General features: G+C 35.4%; 1 protein-coding gene across 2 annotated transcripts in view; it reads left to right on the plus strand.

The window, feature by feature from the left end:
* The window catches only part of CCDC93 (CCC complex scaffolding subunit CCDC93), a 39,716-nt gene that overhangs the window by 12,146 nt on the left and 14,228 nt on the right, over window positions 1–13,342 (plus strand). For both annotated transcript variants that reach the window (XR_011810532.1, XM_027461194.3), the window contains exons 7-14: window positions 476–576; window positions 1,336–1,375; window positions 2,563–2,655; window positions 3,127–3,177; window positions 3,449–3,535; window positions 8,885–9,001; window positions 11,859–11,921; window positions 12,852–12,925. Coding sequence is in view for 1 of the 2 variants with exons in the window: in XM_027461194.3 (XP_027316995.3) it covers window positions 476–576; window positions 1,336–1,375; window positions 2,563–2,655; window positions 3,127–3,177; window positions 3,449–3,535; window positions 8,885–9,001; window positions 11,859–11,921; window positions 12,852–12,925 (626 nt within the window). In the remaining variant the exon portion in view is untranslated. The remainder of the gene's footprint in view (window positions 1–475; window positions 577–1,335; window positions 1,376–2,562; window positions 2,656–3,126; window positions 3,178–3,448; window positions 3,536–8,884; window positions 9,002–11,858; window positions 11,922–12,851; window positions 12,926–13,342) is intronic.

Consider the following 13,342-nt stretch of genomic DNA (forward strand, 5'->3'; position numbering starts at 1 on the left):
TTGATTTCAGCATTTGTTTTAGTAATGTATTTGTTTTAACCATTTTAAGCCTGGCCATTAGAGGATTCTAAGTTATTTGAATGTGAAACAAACCAAAAGGGAGCAGACCGTTCCTTTTTGCTGTTGGCTCTTTGGTCATGATGATGACGACTTTCTTTGCTGTGATGAGGGCTGGAATTCCCTCTCAGGAAAAAAGGATGAGAGAATATGTCAATCTAATTGATTCGGTTATAATTGAACTGGTTATAGTTATTTTTTAAACATGGAAAGACGGATCCTGTAACAAAGTATTTAGAAATAAATTTAGTAAGATTTTATTGTGTATTTCCAAAAAAGATGAAGTCAAGGATGTTTATTTAGTAAATATATTGAGTTGGAAAGCAACCAGTGGTATAGATCGCTCTAGATAGCAATGCCACGCATATTTAAAAATAAATTATTTCTACAAGCTCTGAATTCATTTACTGTCTTGCAGGAGGTTTACAAACCCCAGAGAAAGTATAAGCGTCAGAAGGGAGCTGAAGAACTGCTAGATGAAGAATCTAAGGTTCATGCTACGCTTTTGGAATACGGCAGGTGAAAGATTTCATTTGATTGACTGTTTTGTATTATGTCTACTTAGAAGTATTCCATATAAAAATTGGTGTGGTGGTTTCTTTAATACTACTTGAGAATCGTACTGTTTCATATTTACTTGAGTTTGGTTTCAGACTTTGTGTACTCATCCTGTAAATTCCCTGGGAACTGGAGAGTCATATATGTGTAAAATGCCTGATACAGTGGGAACCCACTTTCTGACTTTGTCCCTTTTAGCAGGTTACATTTATTGAACATAATTGTTCTTTGCTCCATAAAAATAGTTTATCTATCATAAAAAAGTATATCTTTTAAGATCTGAATACTGTGCTTCAGAAAGAAGTTGCAGATTCATTTTTTAAAAAAAAGAAAAGAGTGGTTTTCTGGGCCAGAGATTGCACTAAGAATATCATAAGGCCTTTCCTGAGTTCAGGAGCTAACAGCTCAGGATTAATTTCCAAATGGAAAGAGAGCATCACTTCTTCCTTCCAGTAACTTTACATGACAGTTTTCTAGGCACAGTCTAAATTTGCAGATCATAACAGAAGAGTAGATTGATTTTGAAATTATTCTGTAAATATGCTGCATTACCTGATTATTTAGTGTATTTGAAACATTCCAAAACTAACCTGAACCTGACTTCATATATATATTTTTTAAATAATCCAGTTTTTAGTGCATTTTTATGTTTAAAACTGATGGAATTTTAATTTATTTGTGGAAGCTGGAAACAGTAATTTTTTCCTGTTGTTGTTTTAGGAGATACGGATTTAGCAGGCAAGCAGGAAAAACAGAACAGGTAAAAAAAAAAGTCCACCTACCTACCCACTCATTCCCAACTGGATGTCTGTGTTAATGACATATCCTGTCTGCTACATGAGTAATGAGTATCTTTTAGCTAAGTGTTCCATGATGTGGTCATTGAAGGAGGGGAGTGGTGGTGTTGTGTTGTACTTTTCTTTTGAAAGAATTGCACTGCTCAGTAAGAAATTTTGCAGCCATTTATTGCATAACAGGTTGTTTAATGTGAAAGAGAAACATGATACCATGCCATGAATAAGTCATGGTGCCTTTTGAAAAGCTGGATTCTTTCCTATGCTTTTGATGACAATGGAATCATAAGCTATCTTAGAATATTTGCAGTGTAATTGTTTCAGTGCAGATACTACTTTAGGTACAAGTTTTATTATAGACAGAGATGATGAAGAAATGCATCAATTATGTCATGGACTCAGCAGTAAATTGAGTATGTTAAGGTTGCCCTTTACTCATTACCTCAATATTCCACATACAAATTTAGCATTTACAATTTATACATGGAGATGTCTCCAAATCTCAGCATACCTCTTTTTTCCTCAAGGTAACTGCCAGGCTGCGGTAATGTTTTATCGAGTTCATTTTGTTTGTTCGTCAGCTTGACTGTCTTTGAAATATATATTGCAGCCATCATGTTTGTTGCGTGAATTGAGTCACCAGTAAGGCAGAACTAGAATGTGAATTAGATTAGTGATGCAATGGAAAGACCTAGAAATTGAGTTTCTGTCCCCAATTCTTGTTACTTTAGTGGTATAAATTCCTGTGATTAAACTAGGCAATGTTACGCTTTTTTAATGTTGCGTTTTTATCATGCCAACATTGTTATTAAAAAAGAAAAAATGTTGGTCAAAAATTACAAGTTTCCCGTCTATAGCAGACATTTTGGTTTAGACAATTGCCTTGTGTAATTGGTAGTTTCCAGAAGAATATGGAGTAAGGGATCTTTGCCCCAGATGTGTCTGTAGCAAGCGAGAGATGCTGTATCAAAGACCTTCTGAATGCTTTTGAAATCAGTGAGGGATGGCATGAAATGGAGCGTGGGGATGTCCTGGTAGCTGAAATGTAATTATAAAAGCAGATAGATTGTGTTCCATTTTTTCCTTCCCGTCTGTATTAGTATTTTAGATTACATGAACTAGATATAATACTTTCTTAATTTCTCTTTAAAAGGCTGAAGATAAGAAAATTGTGCTACCTTCAGGGCTTGCAGCATCAGGAAAAGCTGAGCCTTGTGATGAAGATGACCTTCAAGCTGCTGAAGAGGTGTGTCAAGTACTGAAGTAGGCATGGATGTAACTAACTTGGATGGAGGGCAACAGTTACCTCTGCTGCTCCTTCCTCTGTTGGAAGGAAAAATTAGGTGCTTAGCTGAAGGGAGAGTTGCTTTCCAGAAGAGTAAGGAACTTGAAATCAATGTACAGGAGTTAAATGTTTATCGATATTCAATGCAAGAAAAAAAGGTTAACTTTGGTTTTGGAATTTAAATATTTTTAGGAGGTCAATTTTTGGCTTGATACAGGGATCTGAATACTCTGAGTTAGACTGTACTTTTATAAAGAATTTTCCTTTATTTGGTAACTCCATCCATCTCTGAATTAACTTTCATAGATTTACTGTCCCATTACATTCATTAAAATGCATGTTACACATTGTTAGTTGTATACGTATGCCACTGTCAGTAGGCAGAAGTTAAATAAGATAATCTTATGTGTAATACTTCATATTTTGTCCTAGCTTCGCATTAAAACTCTGATGACTGGAATGGCTGCAATGGCAACAGAAGAGGTAAGCAGCATCTAAAACTGATACAGCTTTGTTTAAATTGTTGTTGGTTACGTTTTAGTGATCGCTGTTCAAATTCATCATCACAGGTGTTTCCTACTTCATTGGGCTCTATAGCACATTAATATATGGTTATAGGGGCGATTTTTGTCAAATATAAAAGTTTTCTATGTTTCTGTTAACATTAGAGTTTGGGAAAATTGCCATATAAAAAAACACAGGCAGTTCAAAAACTCCAAATGTCTTTTTTTCTTTTACTTTGATACCCTTGCAGGGCAAATTGACAGCAAGCACGGTAGGACAGATAGTTGGCCTCCAATCAGATGAGATCAAGCAAATAGTGTCAGAATACGCTGAAAAGGTAAGTGTTACCTGGTTGTGATTTACCAAATCATGTTTGATTACTAATTAATTTAAGCTTCTAAATTAATCGCTGTGATTCTCCTAAAACAACACTGTTCCATATATTCTGTGCATGACAGCACAGTCAGGATTCTGGGAAGTGTTTTAATTAGATTTAAATATGCAAAAGCTTTTGGCATGAGAGCATATATTCCTTTATTGCATATATGAATAGTTCGGCTGTTAAGCACCTGCTTAAACTTGCTCATGAATAAGGAAAGGCCTGAGCTGATACCTATTGAAACCAGGGGTCTGAATGCATTTTAAAATGTTAAACGTTAGGCGCAGGAATAGGATTCTGCAGGAACTGCTGAGGCAAAAACCTAGGCCTCCTCCACTTGGACTGTTAGACACTGTGATCTTACTTGCGCTGGGCACCATTTATCAGTCATGTGCTAGATCCCTCATTCTGAATCTGGTATTACCAAAAAACAAATCTTTGCTTTTTTAAGTCAAAAGCAATTAGCTGTGTATATTTGCTCCATTCATTGTGTTCAGCAGTGATTATTTTCTTTACAGTAATGTGAGGAAGAAATCTGGCTCTTGGAGCAATTAATACATATAATACATCACTGCCAGTTATGAGTTATAGGTCGCTCTTATTTGTCCAATAGTCTTCTCATATTTCTTCCTTTTTGTTGACACTTATGAGGTATGGAGCTTTCCCATTTGGGAGATAAACCCTATAACTCAACAGAGTCTATAGCAAATTCTTGGCCTTTCTTTATTATAAAGGATTGGAAGAACAGAAGCCCAGGGGTCATATTTCAATGTTACATTTCTTCTGTTCTGAGAGAAGGCAGCAAGACCTTGACTATTACAGTAGAACAATGATTAATACTCTGGGAAGTAAGAACTGATTCAAGTCAAACCAAAAATATATTGCTTCTCAGATCTACTGGATATGATGGAAAAGAAATGCTCTGTGTGTGTGTGTGCATACACCAGGAAAAGAGAATTAAAGATGTTATCAAACAGCTTAATAAAGCATCAACAATGTTTGGATATGGTTCTAATAGTTTTAACCCCTTTGACGTATTCCTACTCTGAAGAAAAAATCGGTTCTTATTTGTCAATCAAAATCTTAATAGGTTTCACAGGCCCATTTTCAGTGCAGAAAGCTGGCAAACAAAATTCTAGATCTGATTTTTCCATATGCCAGGACTGTGCTTACAAGATGGTGTTTTTGCTGGAGATCAGTGCGTAGTTTTCTGCATTTCCCGTCCTTTCTGCTGCTATGCTAACTTGCTTGGTGAATTGGAAGGAAAGTTTCTAGTGTTGTTCCTCATTTTCTAAAAAAAAGTCTTGGCAGAAAATTGTTAACATGGCTTTTATTTGCCTATCCATCACCAGCTTTTTAAGGACAGTTATTCAAAGTAGTTTTTACTGTGCTACTTGCAAATTCTCAGAGGAAGAATCCCCACACAACAAAGTTTTGCTAGGAGTAGAACCAGATGAAGAGCTAGCTTGTTCCTTGTTAAAATGAGATGGCTGTAACTAGAGAAATGCATCCTCAAAACTACACCTTTCAAAAATGCTTGAAGAAACATTTTCAGAAGTGTTAAATGGTGTTCGCAAATTGTTTTCATATCATGAGGAGTTGACTTGGAATATTTTTGGACTTCTCGATTTGTATATCAGACACTATTACCCACCCTACACATTGGGTCAGAGTAGCATAAAATAAGCATCTCAACCATTTAGTGTGGTTAAGGTTCGTTGTTTAAGGAAGATACTAAATGTGTTATTTATTAATTTGTTGGCTTGCAGAAACCCTGAAAGGTAGGGTGAGATTTGGTTATTTTTAATGTGGGTTCCGGAGACTCAGGAAAGTGTCAGGGAAAAATGATGGCAAATTACATTGAAATGACTGCTAAGGATTTAAGTGGAACTTGACTGAAAACAGATTTGAACTGTTAAAGAGTTAGAGATTGCTTTTGTTTTCCCAATGGGCTTCAGGTATTTTCAAATTGAGGCAACTGTGATGGAGTTAAGTCACCTCTGAAGCATATTTAATGATAGGAGGTGGCTGAAAGCAAAGAGATAAAGTTTACTGCTACAACATTTGTATCTTCATGCAGAGACTCAATATTTCTTCCTTTAAGAAGCAGGCTGTTAAAGTCGTTATTACTAGCCATTTATTTTGGCTGGCAGTCTAAGAGCTGTGAATAGATTAGCAATACTGATGAATATAAAACATCATTAATTTTGAGTTTTAACTTACAAAATTATGTCTTGCAAAGTGAGGTTTCTGGATAATATTTAACTTGTTTATTTTAATTCACTAATTCTTTTGGGGGCAGTTGGAAGGAACATGGGAGGAGCGCAGAAGTGAGCCTATACCTACCTGCCAATTAGTGGGGATACCACAAGTTGACTGAAAAGTTGGAGGATGTATCTGTTCAGTGCTTTTTGTCACATGTAATTGCAATTCTTCTGAGCTACAGCAGCAAATTGATAATCTTGAACAGGCAGAGACACTAATGCTTTCTAATGTCAGCTACTGGGGCAGTCTAGTAAGAGACCAGGTAACAACAAACATTGTCAAAAGCAAAGTAGTTTCTGTAATGTGCGCTTTCTTCCCTCTATGCTGAAAGTTTCATTTTCTCCAGTAGTTGCAAATCAGTAACAGTTCAGCAGTAACTGTAATGCAGTAGTGTTGCTGCAGAGCAAATCCTTTTTAATTTTCACACCGGAAAGATTTTTCTGCAGAAACCTCTGTATGTGATGGTTATTTCCCAGTTTCAAAAGCAAGCTTTAGCAGCCCATGTCTTGAGGCATGGCCTTTTCTTAATAAATCATCAAGAATAGTAGTGTGGAAACACTTTTCTTTTAGGTTCCCAAGAGGTTATATGTGAGGCAGAAAATACTTTTAACAATGTACTTAAAGCAAGCATGTTTTAATGATATCCTTTTAAAAGCATGCCTTCGTAAAGGAAGGAGAATCTTGACACTATTGTAGGAACATCATGGGTGCATTGTGAATGTAGCTTCCATAGTAACCGATTAAATTGCATCAGTAACACATGTTCTTTTGAGTTTTAAAGATCAAACCAGGGTTGATTGCCTTTTTTTTTTTTTTTTTTTCCCAAGAGCATGGAGCACAGGACAAGAACACAGAATTTGAGGAACTGAGTGTTCTTTGTTTCTCACATATTCAAGAGAAAAAAAAAATATTAGGACTATAACAATGTGAATCGCCTGAAAAAGTAGAAGTTTGTTTGTAGAGACAGCAAAAACTGTTTTGACAGTGCTTGCTAAAAAAAAAAAGGGGGGGAGCGTTAGGCTTTGGCTGTTCTTTGGGATATATTAACAAAAAATACAAAAATGTTTTGTCTCTTTATATTCTTACATATTAGTTTTATTGTACATGGCTGACACCAAAATGCAAGTTAGAACTACTTGAATAGACTAAATGTCATCAGTCTGCAACAGAAGATTATGACTAAAATAATTAAAATATGCTCTACAGACTTAAATAAATAAATGAGAGAGAAATAAAAAAAATGTTTTTTTGAATATCCCATCAGATGTTCTACACACATTTCCAAAATAAATGGACATGTTAAAACTGTCATGGAAGCAAGTCTAGCATTTGTCAGTTTTTGTACTGAAAAGGTTTTTTTTTTTTTAACAGAAAAGCAATTTAGCATAAGCTGGTGTTAAAATAGGCTTCCTGCTTTCTTCATTGTGTGCACATTTCAAAAGGAGCAATAGTAAATTCAGTGCAGGTTTAGAGTGTTACTTGTCACTGCAGAGCACCAGTTTTTAGCTTGTGATTTGTGGAGCCCCTGATACTTCATAGACTTCTAGAGGTCTGTATCAGGAAATTAAGCAAGCCAGTTTACCTTTTTCAGTAAAATTAAATTTGTAATATAGAACTTTGCACTGTCACTGAAAAAATAGTGGTGTCTACAATCAGAAAAGTAAAAAAAAAAAAAAAAAAAAAAAAAAAAATCTCTTAATGAAGTAGAATGTTTTTTTTCAGTTTTCTGAAGCCACTAGAAGACTAACACAGAAACCAACAGGAAAAGCAATACTAACTGTATTCGCAAAACAACATGGTTGTGTGTTAAGATACATGTTGTGGTTCACTTTTACTGTTGTAACTGAGGAGTGTGGAGGAGTATTAAGGAAAGTAAAACAGATCACTTCTTTCAGCAGTAGGTGTTTTTAATGTCAGTATTTAATCTTGTAGTTTTTTACGTCATTCCTGCCTAGTAGGCACTAGCTGAGAAGGGTGCAGTGTTGGTGTCTCTGCTCGTGTCTGTTCTGCCAAGTTAATTTACCCTTCTTTCGTCATTGGTCTGCTCCAAGATGGGCATCAAAGGAGATTTTAGTCTGTCATCTACCAGTCATAACACATAAGTAAATTCTTCACTTATTTGAGAAGATGATAACGTTTACGCCAAGTGTGTTGTATTGCTTTTTGTGGATGAGATACTCTGTTTTCCTCTTCTGTCTTCAGAAGACCCCTGTGCTTGTAATAGCAGCTTTGATGCTATGTCTTAAAGCTTCCACGAGGCACCAGTATTTAGTCTCACTGCTGCAGTTTGTGTTTGATGTATTGACTTTTACTGTGCACAGTTGTCAGCAAGCTGTCATGAAAGCTTTGATATCTTCAGCGCAGGTTCATATGGGTTAATATATAATTAATACAGTAAAATATTTATTATTAATAATATATTAATTGCTCTTTAATCTACTGCAAATATACAATTTCTGTGATAGATGTTAGTCATGGTAAAGTATGTTTCTGGCAGATTTCCCTTCAAAATTCAGAGAGAGCAGCAGAGTGGATCCAGATTGTTGTCTTAATTATCTATTTGTGAGACACTTTCTTGGCAATGCAAGTAGTTTTCAAGACTAGTGTCCATAGCACAGAAATACATAAAAATAAAAGCTTAGGTAAATGTAATTACCACATTGTAATTACGTCAATCAACATACTGCATGTAAACCAGTATTTCAGAATCTACAGACACAAACGTTTAAGGCTTTTAAGAATTATGGATTTACGTGTTGATGTATGACATTGATATCTCCAATTGAAGAAGTTCAGTAAATACCACTTAAACACTTGACTACCTTGCTTTACCTCATACCTCTGGGATATAATTTATTTGTTTGGCTCATTTCTAGTCTTGTACAAGACAGATAGGTGAGTTGTTCTTCCTGTTGGTTAGTGGGACATGGCCCTTGATAAGGAAATATCATAAGTGTGTCCCAGTTTGGCATTTCCTTAGCTACTGTAGAAGTGAAAAGTAATGGTTTGAGTTTCAACAGGCTTTACTACTCTTTATTTTAGCAGTCTGAGCTTTCTGCTGAGGAGCGACCAGAAAGGCTTGGAGCTGCCCAACAGCACAGAAGGAAGGTGGCATCTCTGAATAAGCAGATTTTGCAGAAAACCAAACTCCTGGAAGAGGTAAGTATTATGTGTGTAACAAAGAAAACATTGATAAATGTGGTTGACCACCAAGTTTATACCATCCAGAAAAGATTTGCAAGCTATCTTCTCTACCAGCAATTTGTCATGTTCAACATCCATTTCAGCATCTCTGAATGTCTTGCTTGCACATTCATTACTAAGACAATCTGCCTGGTTTCATATTTTAAAAAAAAAAAAAGATAACCCTGTGAGGGAGGGGGCTAGTTGATCAAAAGATGTTTTTAGTTTTGTACACCTCTTTGGAAGATGCTCTGTGTGCTTTTACTGCATTTGACTTGATAGCTACGACGCTGAAACTGAAAACAGTCTACTCAAGAAACAAATTAGGAAATTGCTCTAAAATACGTTTCATTCTTCTTTAGGCTGATGGATTTTTATTCTGTATGCCCCATCTGTCAAAACCAGCATTTTTTTAAATAGTAAATAACACTAAAATTATTATTTGCATTATTAGTTGAACGTGTTTTGTCACAATTCCTCTTCATTCTAGAGTGAAATGTTAGAAAGTATTACGCTATATTTATTGCGATACACTGAAATTAATTATAGAAGTTTTTTTACTTGAATTTATATTATTTCAACACTTCAGTAATATGAATTTTCCATGTCTATTTCAAACGCAACTTTGGTACCTGGTCAAAATGATGACTTAATGCTAGGTATTGTCAATGTTTTATTACTTAAATGCAGGCTGAAGTGTCAGCCTTTCAAAACTGTAACATGGCCTTATGAACAGCTAAATTCTACATGAATTCCCTTGTAGTCCTATATAGGCTTATTTTTCTGTTTTGTTTCTTTTTTTTTCCCCTCATTGAAGTAGGAACATAAATTACAGAGTGTGATCTTAAGGCATTTCAGAAGTAGGGAAGGTAGGATGATCACTGTATCCTAAGTCATTATTGTAGAGTGGAGGCAGATGCAAGCACTTTGAGCTTGCTGGTTGCAGACCTGTTCCAAATTAAAAGCTGTGCTGTCATGACTGGCAACAGTTCGGTACTGCTCTGTGATAAAAGGGCATGTTCACTTGGGTTTAAGGATGTTCTAATACAGTTCTAGAGATTTGGAGTAGATGTTGGCTTGTGTCCATCAGCCCACATCCGTCTGCAGTTTTTCTGCAGACAGCAGATGTTCTTGAGGAATGCTCAGTTTGAACGTACAGGTACTGGAACAGCGCACCACAGCTCTTGTCCTTTACCCTCTTGTGAGAGCTCTTCGTGTTCTTGGAGACAATTAGCTCCATATGAATTTGGGGAAGGATCACCTAGGTATGTTTATATTGTAGCATTGGAGAACTGCAACAGCTAGCTCAGGTTTAAAAAACAAAAATTTTGATTTTGCAGTAGCACACTGATCTCCAGCCATGCTGTTTGCTTGATTATTTTTTAATTTTTTTTTCTAGTTGAACAGTAGAAGAGGCTGGTATACGAACTTAGCAGTTGTAATTAGCTTTTGCAATTATTCTGTGTTGTGCCTTTTATAAGCTTGGAAAGCAGGAAGGATCCCCTGGTGTCTGTGTAAATACTGAGACGTTCAAAAGATTTTTTTTTCTGGAGCAGATGGTTCTGATATTCTACAGAACTGTAGTATAGTGTAGTTGCTGGATTAGTAGCACAAAATATTCCTTTAACTTGATGCATGATGAGTGGATTACATTTTCATTTCTGGTGCAAGTCATTTCCCTTGCCAGTTTTGCTGGCATGAATGTATTTGCTTGCTTTCCACATACTACTGAGAAGGTGGCAGTTTGGGGTGGGGTGAAATTGAGGTTGTAAACAACAAAATGATAGTTCTTACTTAATTAAAAACTACTACTGGCCAAATGAACTTTGTATTCACAGGAAAACTTAAATATTTCAGGGGTCTTATAATGTTCTTTCTCATTTTTAAGAATTGAGGGCCGTTTAATTCTATGTTGCTTATTTATAGTACATAAGTCTGTTATTTTTTAAGGTAAGAAAAGTACTAATAGCTGTGCAAGCCAAATACAATCCTTTTAATCACTTTAGTAAAGTAAAAATGTCATAGTACTGTGTGTGTGTATATATATGTATGTATTTTTTTCACTTGCCAAAGACAGATTTTGTGGAGTAAGATAGAAGTTAAAAATCAGTGACAGTCAAGACCTCCTTTTAAAAGGTGTCTGTGAAATTCTGTCTTCAGTACTGCCATTATTGATTAAATTCTGGCAAGAGTTCTCATATCAAGTGGTTCTTTAATCTTTGTCAAATTTCATGAGATGTGAACTTCAGGTTTAAATTATTTTCTTTTTCAACTAGTTAGAATGCAGTCTGTTGGTGATTTATTTGTGAAAAATACAGAAATACTAACGCAAAAAGTCTTACAAATTTGTCTGTGGAGAGGGATGATTAGGGTGAGTCACAGCTCCATGTGTTGAATGGCAAACTCAGCCATCAGGAAAAGAAGAGGACCAGAAAGCCAAATACATATTTCTTTACTTGCAGTGCTTCTGCTTCTCTTCTCTAACCCATGTCTTGTTTTTATTGTTAATATTTGTAGTGTTACCTTAAAATATATAGACTTTAGGGAAGGATATTTATGTAAAATTAACCTCTAAACTATTTGACAAGTGAAACAGCCAGTGGTAATAATATATCAGGAAGGTCAGGTGGAAAGTATTTGCTGCTATATTAATTAAATGTTCAGAATTCTTGCAATAAGATATACTCGCCTGACAAGAAAAGCCCCTGTTTGTGATGGCTTGCCTGTCATTTCATAGACAACCATTATTAACATCGCAAGTATTGCTATTCTCCATTACAGGTATAATTAGCATGAACATAAAATTTAACTCTCTTCTTTCTCTTTGTAATAGTTGCAAGCTAAATGTGCTGATCTGCAGGCAAAATGTACCGAAGCAAAAAAGACATTAACCGAGGTAATGTCTGTGTTTGTACACTGATTCTAGCTGAATCATTTTTGAGATAATCCGTTTGAGAAGTTACATGTAGAGGGATGTATTAAATGGTGAAGATGACTGACAACTTTTCTGTGTTAAGAAGGTTTTGAGGTTGTGAATAGAGTTATGATTTTTTTTCTTATTGCCCAGTAGCTTTTCTGGTCCAAAAGAAAAACTCATACTTCCTCCGTTTCTGGAGCATGTCAGGAAGTGGTTTTACCATGAAAAGAAAATAATGTTTGTAATGGCAACAGAGAATGTATGAGTCAGTAAAAATGACTGCGTGAAGTGAAATGTTAATATATTGGATTTCTTCATGGAGTTTATTTTTGGATATAATTATTTCTGAATGTGAAGACTGCTTTTTGACATTTTATTGCTTTTAATTCTTAGGTTGTTACTGCGAGTTAACTGTTGGTCTCTGCTTGTTTTTATGATGCTTCTACATAAGTCTAGATCCCAAATATTGTGAATAATAGGATTTTTTTTGTTTGGTTTGTTGTCTTTTTTCTTTCAGTGGGAAGGATTGCAGACATAGTAAAGGGATTGAAATAAACATTATGGCCTGAAAGAGAAAGTTGTATTGTATTTTACTGTCTGATCTCGTATGTCACCTGTGGAATGCTCTTCCAGTTGTGAAATCTCATTATGACTGGATATTGTTCTTTCTAAGTCCCTGCAGTCCTGCTTAAACTCAGCACTTAGATCTTTGTTCTGTGCCTTGCATTACCAGCATTTTGGTTGCACTCATGGGTTGCTGGATGGCATGGTTACTGCTTTACCCTGTGCTCCAACAGAATACAGAATAGTTAAGATGAGCATATTGAAGTCACTTGGCACACTGTAGGGGACAATCGTGTTCTTTATTTAAAAAGTGTATCTTAGAGAATTATTATTTATAACCCTTAGGTCAAGAGTTATAGTGAAAAACTGGACAAGGAATTGGCGGCTTTAGAAACAATAGAATCCCAAGCAGATTCTAGGTAAGTGTTTTTCCTTCATTTATGACATTTGAAGTTCTGAAAAATGATGGTTTTAAAACCGAGTAATTGAATATTCCTTGCTTTTTTCAGCCTAAACAAATAATTAGAATTTAAACAAGTATATTTCCTAGCTTCCTTCCAAAGATGGCAAAAGATTGTCATATTATGAAGTCTGAGTGAGAAGTGTCAATATGTAGCTGAAAATAATTGTAGATGCTTAAATATAATACAAGCAGAAGGATACTAAACACATTTGAAATGTATGTGAGGCCTTCCTGTTCTTATTTTCTTTACATCTGAAGTCTTCATCTTACATAAATTAGTGTACTCTTTCAAAGCTTCCACAATAATGAGGTGAGAAATCACAAAATCATCAAAATACTCAGGGTAATATGACATTTTGACTATAGTAATATT

This window comes from Anas platyrhynchos, chromosome 7, assembly GCF_047663525.1.
Source record: "Anas platyrhynchos isolate ZD024472 breed Pekin duck chromosome 7, IASCAAS_PekinDuck_T2T, whole genome shotgun sequence".
Classification (NCBI taxonomy): domain Eukaryota; kingdom Metazoa; phylum Chordata; class Aves; order Anseriformes; family Anatidae; genus Anas; species Anas platyrhynchos.